This window comes from Xenopus laevis, chromosome 5L, assembly GCF_017654675.1.
Source record: "Xenopus laevis strain J_2021 chromosome 5L, Xenopus_laevis_v10.1, whole genome shotgun sequence".
In the NCBI taxonomy this organism is placed as follows: Eukaryota; Metazoa; Chordata; class Amphibia; order Anura; family Pipidae; genus Xenopus; species Xenopus laevis.
In genome coordinates, this window is record NC_054379.1 from 12048246 (window position 1) to 12060772 (window position 12527).

The 12527-nt window shown below is 40.0% G+C and overlaps 1 protein-coding gene across 4 annotated transcripts in view; it reads left to right on the plus strand.

The window, feature by feature from the left end:
• The first annotated feature begins 796 nt into the window (after window positions 1-796).
• Window positions 797-12527, plus strand: part of rps6kc1.L (ribosomal protein S6 kinase, 52kDa, polypeptide 1 L homeolog) — a 99340-nt gene continuing 87609 nt past the window's right edge. For 3 of the 4 annotated variants that reach the window (XM_018261797.2, XM_018261798.2, XM_018261799.2), the window contains exons 1-3: window positions 797-1390; window positions 8400-8435; window positions 11173-11293. In XM_018261797.2, coding sequence (XP_018117286.1) covers window positions 1286-1390; window positions 8400-8435; window positions 11173-11293 — 262 coding nt within the window. In that variant the 5' untranslated portion in view covers window positions 797-1285. 4 annotated transcript variants of the gene reach the window in all.

Consider the following 12527-nt stretch of genomic DNA (forward strand, 5'->3'; position numbering starts at 1 on the left):
CTACACAAAAGCCTCCCTGAGGCACAAGCTCTGGACCAACTAAAGGAAAGAACACTGAGGAGAGAGTAAAAAGGGGACGGTGCTACAATACCACTATCCCAAGCGCAGTTACTCAGCAACAACTCCCTGCAGGGTAGGGGCGCCCGAGAGCTAATGAGGAGCCTCAGGGTAACAAACACATTCAATACTCACTTGCGGGTCACAGAGGGTCGGCAGCTTTATAATCGATAGTACAGCGGCACCACGTAACGTCAGCCATAGCTCAGCAAGGCACGCTGGGAAGGCCATGTAAGGCTGCTCGTGATTGGCTGCCGGCTGTATTTTTTTTCTGATTGGTCGTCGGTGATTCGATTGGCTATTGATATGCGCAGCCGCAAACTTGTCAGGCGCTACATTGAGTGGAATTGACACGACTATTCACTATAGTAGAGTCCGGCGTGAGGGGGAAACTCATAAATACGACCTAAGAAAGAAATTGGCGATAAATTGGAATAAAATGTTGCTTCTCTAAATATGGCCCCAGAGTTATAAAAGAATATATCTGTTAGCATCCACTTGTGGACTGTAATATTAAGAGGAGATCCTCCAACCCGTCTCTTATCACCACACACTGCCAGTATCATCCCAAGCTCAGTGACCTGAAATACCACACAGGATTTGCTCCGCCCACACAGCCGAATTACCAATGGAATGTAAGAGATAGGAAAAACCAATGAGATCACGTCGCACGGCAACAAAGTCACGTGAGAAGCGGAAGTCCTCTGTGTGTGGCCTCGGTAGCCGGAAGTTGCAAATGATGGGAGGCGTAGGGCTCACGGGGCGGGGTGACAGTGATTGAATTGTGTGGGGCATCCCTTGTTTGTGTTCGTAGGGTCGCAACTGTACGTGTATATTCGGTACGGAATGTGATTGGTTGTTGTGGTATGTAGCAAATACTGTGTGTGTGTGACATGATGACAAGTGTCTGAGATATGAGCATTTGGTTGTTACTAGTGTCAGATATATGTGCTGTTCCTATTGTGTGTGTGTGGGAATATGCTCTTTAAATAGGAATTATTTGTACTAGAGTGAATTTCTGCTCCTGACCAGGAGGCTTGCACTCATCTCTTGTCTGTAGCAGTGTCAGTATTAGTATAAGTGTATGTATAAGTATTAGTATAAGTGGAAGTATCCGTATAAGTAAATGTGATTGGAGCCAGGGGAGTGACAGGTGCTCATGTGGTTGGTCAATGGCAGAGAGTGGGGGAGGGGATGAGCTGAAGTCTCTTTGGGGTTCTAGCTGGGAATGATGATCTCCCAAAGAGACAGGGGGGATCTTGCACGTTTTTACACTGTCACTGATCCCAGGAGGCACCAGAAAGGTTTCACCATCTATAAAGTCACAGCACGGGTAAGTGCATTGTCTTATTCTGTTGCCATTATTATCATTTATTTACATAGCACTGCTTTATAGAGATTATATATCAGTTCCAATCAGTCCCTGCTCCAGTGGAGTTTACAGTCTTCACACACACACAAACAATCACATTTACACACACAATCACACTTACGCTCACAATCACACACAATCACACTTACGCTCACAATCACACACATAATCGCACGTACACACAAATCACACTTACACACACAATCACACCTACACACAATCAAACACACAATCACACTTACGCACACAATCACACACCATCACACACACTTACGCACACAAGCACACACAATCACACTTACACACAATCAAACACACAATCACACTTATGCACACAATCACACACACACAATCACACTTACGCACACAAGCACACACAATCACACTTACACACAATCAAACACACAATCACACTTATGCACACAATCACACACACACAATCACACTTACGCACACAAGCACACACAATCACACTTACACACACACAATTACACTTACACACACACCATCACACTTACATACACAATCACACTTACGCACACAATCACACAATCACACACAATCACACTTACACACACTTAGCTTTATCAGCAGCCAGTTAATCTGCCTCTATGTTTTGGAGGAAATTCATGCAGATGTTGGGTGAACATACAACCCCCTTGCAAATGGGGCCCTGTCTGGAAACCAAAGGATCCCCCCTGTTGCAAGGCAGAAAGGTAGCTTACAGGGTACCATTGCTGTCTGTCAGCTCAGGGGTCCCTGGTTTGATTCCAGCCAGGCCACCATTTGCAAGGAGTTATTCTCCCTGTGTCTGCGTGGGGTTCCTCCAAAAACATACAGGCAGGTTAATGGACTCCTGATAAAAACCCACCATAATGTGATAGTGACCTTAGATCAGTGATCCCCACATGTTGCTCACCAACTCATTGGATGTTGCTCCCTGCGGCCTTAAAGGAAAACTTTACCCCCAGATTGAATACTTAAAGGGGTTGTTCACCTTCCAAACATTTTTACAATTCAGTTGTTTTTAGATTTTTCCCCAGAAATAAAGACTTTTTTCAATTACTTTATATTATTTATTGTTTACTGTTTTTCCAAAATCTAAATTTGTGTCTCTGGTGTTTGAGTCTGGCAGCTCAATAATTCAGGCGCAGACTCTAAACTGTTACAATTTTGCAACATTGAGTTGATACATTTCTCAGCAGCATCTCTGCAGTATTAGCAACTATTGTATCAATTCTAACAGCTGCCTGTAATGAAACCCGAGATTCTGCTCAGCAGGGACAAAGATAAGAAATATATCAACTAAATGCATCCATTTAGAACAGTTTACAGGGTCAGCTGCTTCAAAAGGTGAAAAATGACACATTACACTTCAATATTAGAAAAACAGAACATAGAAAATAGAAAGTCATTGGAAAAAGTCGTTATTTCTGGTGATCTATCTGAAAACAAATAGTTGTTTGAAGGTGAACCACCCCTTTAAGCAACAGATAGTTTATATCATATTAAGTGACATATTAAAGCATTTTGCCAAACTGCAATATATAAGTAAGTAAATATTGCCCCTTTACATCCCTTGCCTTGAGCCACTATTTTGTGATGGTCTGTGTGCTGCCTCAAAGATCATCTGACCAGAAATACTGCAGCTCTAACTGTAACAGGAAGAAGTGTGGAATCAAAAGACAGAACTCTGTCTGTTAATTGGCTCATGTGACCTAACAAGTATGGTATGTTTGGGCTGTTTGTGTGCACCGTGAATCATATGATCCCAGGGGATCATATGATTTAAAATATCAATTTTCTATTTATGATTACCCAATGGCACATACTACTAAAAAAGTGTATTATTCTGAAAATGGTTCATTTACATGAAGCAGAGTTTTACACATGAGCTGTTTTATGCAGGGGTATAGTTTTCCTTTAAAGCAAGTTTTATTTTATAATTCCTGTTTTGGAGGCAAGTTTTAGTTGCATAAAAACACGTTTACTTCCAAACAGATGACACACGATCGGGAGGACGGCACTCCGGTAAAAGGCAGGTTTTTATTGCAAGATACTGCAGAAATCCATGGCCTTATGCATTTCTGCAGTATCTTGCAATAAAAACCTGCCTTTTACTGGAGCGCCGTCCTCCTGTTCGTGTATCATATGTTAGCAGTGGGGACGCTGCGGAATGAGCACCCAGGTACACGGGAACAGCCAAGGGGTGGTGAGTTTGGAGCGTTCATAATTGGTTTTTGGTGTTTACTTCCAAACAGAGCCTCCTGTAAACGGCCAGTCCACATAAGGCTACCAATAGCCAATCACAGCCCATATTTGGACTTTTTAATTTGTGTTGCTCTCCAACTTTTTTCTTTTTTTTTTTTACATTTGAATGTGACCCACGGGTTAAAAAAGGGACCTTCAATTGTAAGCTCCACTGGGGCAGAAACTGATAGGAATAATGCAAATTCTCTGTAAAGTAAAGGTATGGGATCTGTTATCCAGAATCCTCGGGACCTGGGGTTTTCCAGATAATGGATCTTTCTGTAATTTGGCTCTTCATACCTTAAGCCTAATAGAAAATCATGTAAACATTAAATAAACCCAATAGGCTGGTTTTGCCTCTAATAAGGATTAATTATATCTTAGTTGGGATCAAGTACAAGCTACTGTTTTATTATTACACAGAAAAAGGAAATCATTAAAAAAATGTGGTTTATTTGGATAAAATGCAGTCTATGGGAGACTTGTTGTCTGTAATTCTGAGCTTTCTGGATAACGGATTTTTTCCGGATAATGCATCCCATACCTGTACTGCGGTATATGTCGGCACGTATGAATATAATCTAATCATAATAATAATGAATATGTAGAGCAGGAGGAGTCTTCAGTCTGTAGTTTCTGTGAGAGTTGTGGACAAATCAAACAAATCAGTATCAACCCACTTTACTTCAGTTGAGTCTTCAGTCTGCGGCTCTTTCTATGTTCTGTTCTGCAGCGGGGAAACATAATTCACAAGTTCCAGTTCTCACTGCAAGAGTCATTTTACTGAATGACACATTCTTGTTTTATGCTGATGTACCAAGGCGGCAATGACCCACGCAAGTGTTTGTAATGGATGAAGCTCCTTCATATAAAATTATCAAAATCCAGCATTTCTGGAAAGATTTATTTCCAGTTTGATATTCTATTTTTTTTTTTTTGTCGTTCTCAGACTGATGTCCTATTATAAAATAGAAAACCACAGAAAGCAGATTTCTATGTTGTTTTGCAGAGCTGATGCTCATTGATATCACCCCAGGGCAGTGTTGCTTCATTTCTTCCAATACCTGTACAGGTATGGGATCCGTTATCCGGAAAAGCTACGAATTCTGGTTAGACCTAAATAATCCAAATTTAAAAAAATAATTTCCTTTTCCCCTATAATAATAAAACCGTACCTTGTACTTGAGTCAAACTAAAATATAATTCATTGTTATTGGAAGCAAAACCAGCCTATTGGGTTTATTTAATGTTTATATGATTTTCTAATAGGCTTAAGGTATGAAGGGCCAAATTACGGAAAGATCCCTTATCCGGAAAACCCCAGACCTGAGCATTCTGGATAACCGGTCCCATACTTGCACTATGCACCCTATGGAAATTGTAGAAGTTACTATAGATTAATCAAATATATAGGGTCTCCACATACAGGTATTTTTACATGTAGATAACATGCAGGGGATGTGCGAGTAAGTACATATAAAGTACAGGGTGTATGTAAAATCTATGCAAATGGACAGAGAATCATAGCTGTATGGTAACAACAGTACCATAGTAGATTGAATCTGTGTTTGATATATGTACAAGATACTGTTTGTTAAAGAATGGCTAATTCTAAACAACTTTTCCTTTACCCCTCATTTAAATGTTATGTGAATTAATTGCCTTCTTATTCCGACCCTTTCCAGCTTTGAAATGGGGGTCACTGACCCCATCTAAACAACAAGTGCTCTGTAAGGCTGCAACCTTTTTGTTATTGCTGCTTTTTATTACTCATCTTTCTATTCAGGCCTCTCCTATTCATATTTCAGTCTCTTATTCAAATCAGTGTTGCTAGGTAGTGGACCCTAGCAACCAAAGTGTTTAAATACTATACTGGAGAGCTGCTGAATAAAAAGCTAAATGACTCAAAAACCACAAATAATAAAAAATGAAAACCAATTGCAAATTGTCTCAGAATATCCCTCTCTACATCATACTAACAGTTTATTTAAAGGTGAACAACTTCAGCACCCCGCCATCACCAGCTTGGTTTGTACAGAACGCTGAGAATTTCAGTTAAAGTGATTGTTCACCTTTGAGATAATTTTTAGGGGCAGATTTATCAAGGGTCGAATTTCGAAGTGGAAAATACTTTGAAATTCGACCATCAAATAGAATCCTCTGACATTCGAAGTTGGAGGATTTTATTCATCGTACGATCATATTCCGATCGTAGTACGATCGTACTCCAATTGTACTTTGAATCGTACGATTCAAACTATTTTATAACATAGCACTTCGGCAGGTTTAAGTTGGGGAACTAATGAAGTTGATGTTTTTTTAAAAAGACAGTAATTAGATTATCGAATGGTCGAATAGTCAAACGATTTACTTTGAATCAAAGTAAATTCAAAGTCGTAGTATCCTTTTAGATGGTCCATATATTCAAAAATTTGCTTACCTTTTTGTACTTCGAAAATTCACTCGAACCTTAGTAGATCTGCCCCTTAGTATGATGTAGAGAGTGATATTCTGAGACAATTTGCAATTGGTTTTCATTTTTTATTACCTGCAGTTTTTGAGTTATTTAGCTTTTTATTCAGCAGCCGTTCAATTTGCATTTAAAGCAATCTGGTAACTAGGGCCCAGATTACCCTAGCAACCATGCACTGATTTGAATAAGAGACTGGAATATGAATAGGAGAGGCCTGAATAGAAGGATCAGTAATAAAAAGTAGCAATAACAATAAATGTGTAGCCTTTGTTCTTTAGAAGGGGACAGTGACGCCCATTTGAAAGCTGCAAAGAATCAGAAGACAAAGACATATATATAACATCAGCATTGGACCTGAACTTGGTAATGGTTGGAAGTGCGTAGTCCACACGCAGTTTTATAAATGTGCATTGATATTGTTTTCAGGGGCTATTTCTGTTTTACTGTTTTTTTGGGAAATGACTGAATGCAGCACTTTAATCTGAAACATTTTTGTGCAGACTTCAGGGAAACGACTGGTGTTGCAACACAAGTTTTGCAATCGTCTAGCATTTGCATAGTCATGAAAACAGTTTGCAGTTGTTTTATTCATTACTGTTTACCCAAGGATAAAACATAAATAATGGCTACCAACCAAAATATTGTTTAACTACCGGTATAGGATCCGTTATCCGGAAACCCGTTATCCACAAAGCTCCAAATTACAGAATGACCGACTCCAGTAGACTACATTTTTTCCAGATAATCCAAATTTTTAAAAACGTATTCCTTTTTCTGTGTAGTAATAAAACAGTATATTGTACTTGATCCCAACTAAGATACAATTAATCATTATAGGAAGCAAAACCAGCCTATTGGGTTTATTTCATGTTTACATGATTTTCTTGTAGACTTAAGGTATGAAGATCCAAATTACAGAAAAATCCTTTATCCGGAAAATCCCAGGTCCTGCGCATTCTGGATAACAGGTCCCATACCTTTACTAACAATGCACAATATTTTCCTAGAATTCCAGCATAATATTGGGTACCCGCTAAGTAGTGTCCCTTGTATTTTATGCACAATACTGGCCTGGCTAATTTATTGAAGCTATAACTCCTGTAATTAAGTAATTGATATTTTGTTTCTCGTTAGTACAGCTAGAACACAGACAGTATATTAAAGGGGTTGTTAACCTTTAAATTAACTGTTAGTTTGATGTAGAGAGTGATATTCTGAGACAATTTGCAATTGGTTTTCATTTTTTATTATTTGTGGTTTTTGAGTTGTTTAGCTTTTTTTTTTCAGCAGCTCTCCAGTTTGCAATTTCAGCAATCTAGTTGCTAGCATCCAAATTCCCCTAGCAACCATGCATTGATTTGAATAAGATACTGGAATATGAATAGGAGAGGGTCTGAATAGAAAGATGAATAATAAAAAGTAGCAATAACAATACGTTTGTAGCCTTACAGAGCATTTGTTTTTTAGATGGGGTCAGTGACCCCCATTTGAAAGCTCTAAAGAGTCAGAAGAAAAAGGCAATTAACTCAAAAAGTATAAAATATAAATAATAAAGGCCAACTGCAAAGTTGCCAGGAATTGGCCATTCTCTAACATACTAAAAGTTACCTCAAATTAAACCACCCCTTTAAGCTTTTAATTCAGCAGCTCTCCAGTTTGCAATGTTTGTGTCAGCAATCTAGTTGCTGTGATCCAATTACCCTAGCAACCATGCACTGATTTGAATAAGAGACCAAAACACGAGAGGCCTAAATAGAATAGATGAGCAATAAAAAGTAGCAATAATAATAAATGTGTAGCCTTACAGAGCATTTGTTTTTTCGTTGGGGTCAGTGACCCCTATTGGAAAGCCAGAAAGTGTCAGAAGAAGAAGGCAAATAATAAAAAATAAAAAGACCAACTGAAAAGTTGTTTAGAATTGGCCATTCTATAACATACTGTATATACCAGACTAAGAATATCTCTTACATACAGTGCAGCTGATTTGCAAGAAGGGAGTGTTTGCTGCGAGGATTACACACAACCTGGGTGTGGGATAACAACTTTCCCTAATTTATAGTCTGAATCACAGATAAAAAAAACTTGATTTTCATGTTTGGAAAAATCAATGCAAGTTCCCCAGATGAAACTAACGAGCAGTGCTGATACGTTTCTACCCTAATATCTGCCTTATACTATTTATCTGTATTTATACACTCCCCTCCTGTCTATGCACTGCTATAACTGGAGTGTTATTTTCATTTTCAGATCGTGTCAAGGAAGAATCCCGAGGATGTTCAGGAGGTAATTCATTTCATTACATTTTTGTCATGTTTTTTTTATGTTTTTAAAAGTTCAAGTTCAAGGAAAATAGCTTTTTTTTTTTTTGCCAAATAATCAGATCACAATGCAGGACAAGCAGGCTGTTGGGATTTTTAACCTGCCCAATCAACATCTGACCCCTGGAGGGCCCTTTCATGATTCCTACCTTTTTTTTTATGGTAATAATTGTCCGTAAATAATGACTTGTCCAGATCAAGCAGCTTAGCAGCGCTAATATATAAAAATGCAAATATACAGAAAAGCCTGTAAAAACTGTACTGATAATTTATGAAAACTGTATGGAAAAAAAATCAATGGATATCTAGATATAAAGCATACCTAGATAGGTTACACTTGCACAGTAATCATTTTATACTTCCCCCTACCCTATGGACAGGTAAGAGGGGTAGGATAAAATGGTTATTTATCAAAGGTCAAATTTTTGAGTTTTCTGTACCTCGAATAAACTCACAACTCGAATGACTTCTAAAAAAAAAAAAAAAAAAAACTTGAATGGAAAAGCTCTAATCAGCAAGTTTGCCGTTAACAACCCGAAAACTCGAATTAATTGAGTTTTTGGCAGGGAAAAACTGGAATAGTTTGAATTGATTGAGTTTTCTGGCAAAACCCTCCGAAAAAAACCTTGAACATCTTCAAGTGGTTTAATGGACCATTGACTCCTACATGACCTTGGTTTTATCTGGTGTATTTTCGTATTCAAGCTATTTCCAGGGTTGGGAATAATTAAATCTCAAATTTTCTTTTTTTAAAAACTCAATTTTTTTTTTTTTTACCTGAATATGTGAATTTTGACCAAAAAATTCGACTGGAAAACTCGAATTTTCATGGAAAACACAACTCGAACCTTAATAAATGTGCCCCAAACTCCAGAGTGGTAACTCATAGCAGCCATTGGCAATTAGTTTTGATTGATCAACTGCTGTTGTGCTGTACAAAATCTGATTGGTTGCTATTGGACACTACTCTATTGCTAAAAACTTCTGCCAGTTTTGTCAATCACCTTTATGTGGTTGTATTCTAGCTTGTGGGGTTTTTATAGGGCCGCCATCAAGGGGGGGACGGGGGAGTGTTGTACCAGGCCCAGAGACTAAGGGGGGGCCCGGCTGTGCTGCACTTCATTAGACGGCCCCCCTGCTTTCAGAGAGCTGCCGACTTCGGAAGGGAGGGTGGGCGGGAGCACAGGTGAAAGCATTGTCGGTCCATTCACTTCCCTTATTGGTCACAGAGTTTAAGTCCTGGTTGAGCTGCTCAGGGATTGGATATCTGAGGTGAGCTCATCCAATCACTATGCAGCTTTATCAGGACTTAAAATTCTGTGACCAAAAAGGGAAGAAAATGCAGTCACTGGAAGAAGATGCAGCCACCTGTGCTCCCCCCATCCCTTCCAAAGTTGGCAGCTCTCTGACAGCAGGTGGGCCGTGCTAATCAAGTAAGAACAGCATGGCAGGCCCCCCTAAAGTTAACCCTTTGTGGTCCCTGTTATTGTATGGGGGAGACCCTTGCCACCAATTTTTTTTTAAACTTCTGGGGGGCTGGCCCCAAATTTTTTTTTTTTTTGTACCAGATCACGTGCACACTCAGGCCCTTTCTTGAATGGTTCCGCTCGGTGCACAGCTCCTAAGGGAGACGCCCTCCCAATCTCAACTGTGAAAAGCAATACAGGCTGGCACACAAAGCGATTCAAACCGGGGTGCAACCCCTGGTACGTTTATTGCGTCACAATTTTTTTTTACATGGACATGTAAGGGGAGCCCAGGCCACCAATGTTTATATAATATTTGGGGGGACCTAGCCACCAATATATTTTAATGGGGGGCCCTGACCAACAATATTACTTTTTTGGGGGACCCTGACTGCTTTAGTGAAGGGGGGGCCTGGCCAACAATGTTTTTTTTTTGTAACGTGGGGGACCCTAGTCTTAAAAAACCTGCGGTACCCTGCGGGTTGCAGGTAGAAGTTTCGGGAGCGGATATAGATGCGGGTCGGCGGTTCTCCGGGTTTGCGGTTCGTGTGGCGGGTCTTCTCAATAGTGAGTTTTACTTCTTATTTTCTGATCACGCCTACTTCCAACGATGTCACTTCCGGTTTATAACAACAGCACTTCCTGTTTTACTCCTTTTTTTGTGACCACGCCAACTTCTAATGATGTCACATCCGGTTTACAATGACAGCATTTCCTGTTTCTTGATGGTCAGCGGATCAGGTTGTGGATAAGGTACTTGTGGTTCGGGTAACGGGTCCAAGGGGGTAAGGTTGCGGGCTCCAGGTGCGGCTTTGGGGTTGAGGGTCATGGGTCGGGTTTAACAAATTGGTCCCGCGCTGGGACTCTACCCTAGCCACCAATGTTTTTTTTACTGTGGGGCAGACCTGTGGGTGGGGCTTGTGGTGCAGCAAGGCGCAGCCCAGGGGGCCCAGGAGATTTTGTTGTATGGGGCCCTGTGATTTCAGATGGCAGCCCTGGGTTTCTAGGCAGCAGTGAATGACACGTGAGCTGCCACTCTATCTGCTACAACAATAAAGCAATAACATTCATGTCCGTGTCTGATGCTTTCTGTGTTATGTGATCCGTGGAGCTGCCTCCAGACCTGCAGTAAATAAAAAAGTAAATATATACTGAGCCAACAATATCTGGATGTATAGGAATCATTCTCATTTTATGTAGCCTTTAACAATTTCTCTATTTTCTTTCCCCCATCAGATAGTTGCTTGGAAGCGATACAGCGACTTCAAGAAATTACACCGAGATCTCTGGCAAATACACAAAAATATCTTCAGGCAGCAAGAGCTATTTCCTCCATTTGCTAAGGCAAAACTCTTCGGTGAGTATTTACATTTTAAATGAGACTGAAAGGTGAAATCACTAGGGGGTGCTAAATGTTATGCACCCCCCCCCCCCAGTGATTATAATCACTTACCTGAAGCACCGGGTTGCTAAAAACTGCACCAGCCTGGCATACCTCCCAACATTTTGGAAGTAAAAAGAGGGACAAAAATTTTTTTCCCGCACGTAGCGCTGCAATTTTTTGACCACACCCCTTTCTGTGGCCACACCCCCTAATTACCATGTTTGTTTTACAAAATTTGGCAGGTTATGAAAGTTTGAAAATATTTCTCCTTATCTAAACTGTGTTTTTTGTGTCTCAAAATTGTTACAAAGTATCTTATTTGCACCTGTTACCCATTCTGGGCTCTCTGCTAAAAGCCAATCAAGTGAGAAACTTTGTTTCTTTTTCTGGCTGTTCAGTGCAGAGAAAAGAGGGACTTTCCAGTACAAATGAGGGATTGCGGGTTGAGCTGTCAAAAGAGGGACTGTCCCTCCGAAAAAGGGACAGTTGGGAGGTATGGCCTGGGGGGTGACTAACATTTGTTACCCTCTAGTGATTTCACCTTTCCTTCACTTTTAGGTTTACAATATGAAAACATGTGGGTGATATAGTCACACTCCTATTGTGCCACTGATAATCCAAGAACATAAATAAAGCTTCATCCTAAGTGACCTTCATGCTGGCACCCCATTATGTTGTTTTTTTTAAGCAGCTCAAAACATTCCCCTCTTCTCCCCATATTACATTTCAGTCATCTGATTGAAATCAGGGAAGTGTGTCCTGTGTGACATAATCTTTAAAGGAGAACAAAACCCTAAAAATTACCATGGCTAGAAATGGCATATTTTATATAGTGACCTTATTGCACCAGCCTTAAGTTTGAGCTTGTCAGTAGCAGCAATGATCCAGGACTTCAAACTTGTCACAGGGGGTCACCATCTTGGAAAGTGTCTGTGACACTCACATGCTCAGTGGGCTCTGATTGGCTGTTGAGGAGCTAAGCTTAAGGCTCGTCACTAATTATCCAGCAGAAAATGAGCTTCCCTGGCTGTAATATAAGCTGATGCTACAGGTTTGCTGATTATTAAATTCTGATGCTAATTGCACTGGTTTCTGTGCTGCCATGTAGTAATTATCTGTATTAATTACTAATCAGCCTTATATTGTGAAATTTCTATTCTATGTGTACTGTATATTGTGAGTGGGTCCCTAAGCTCAGTAAGTGACA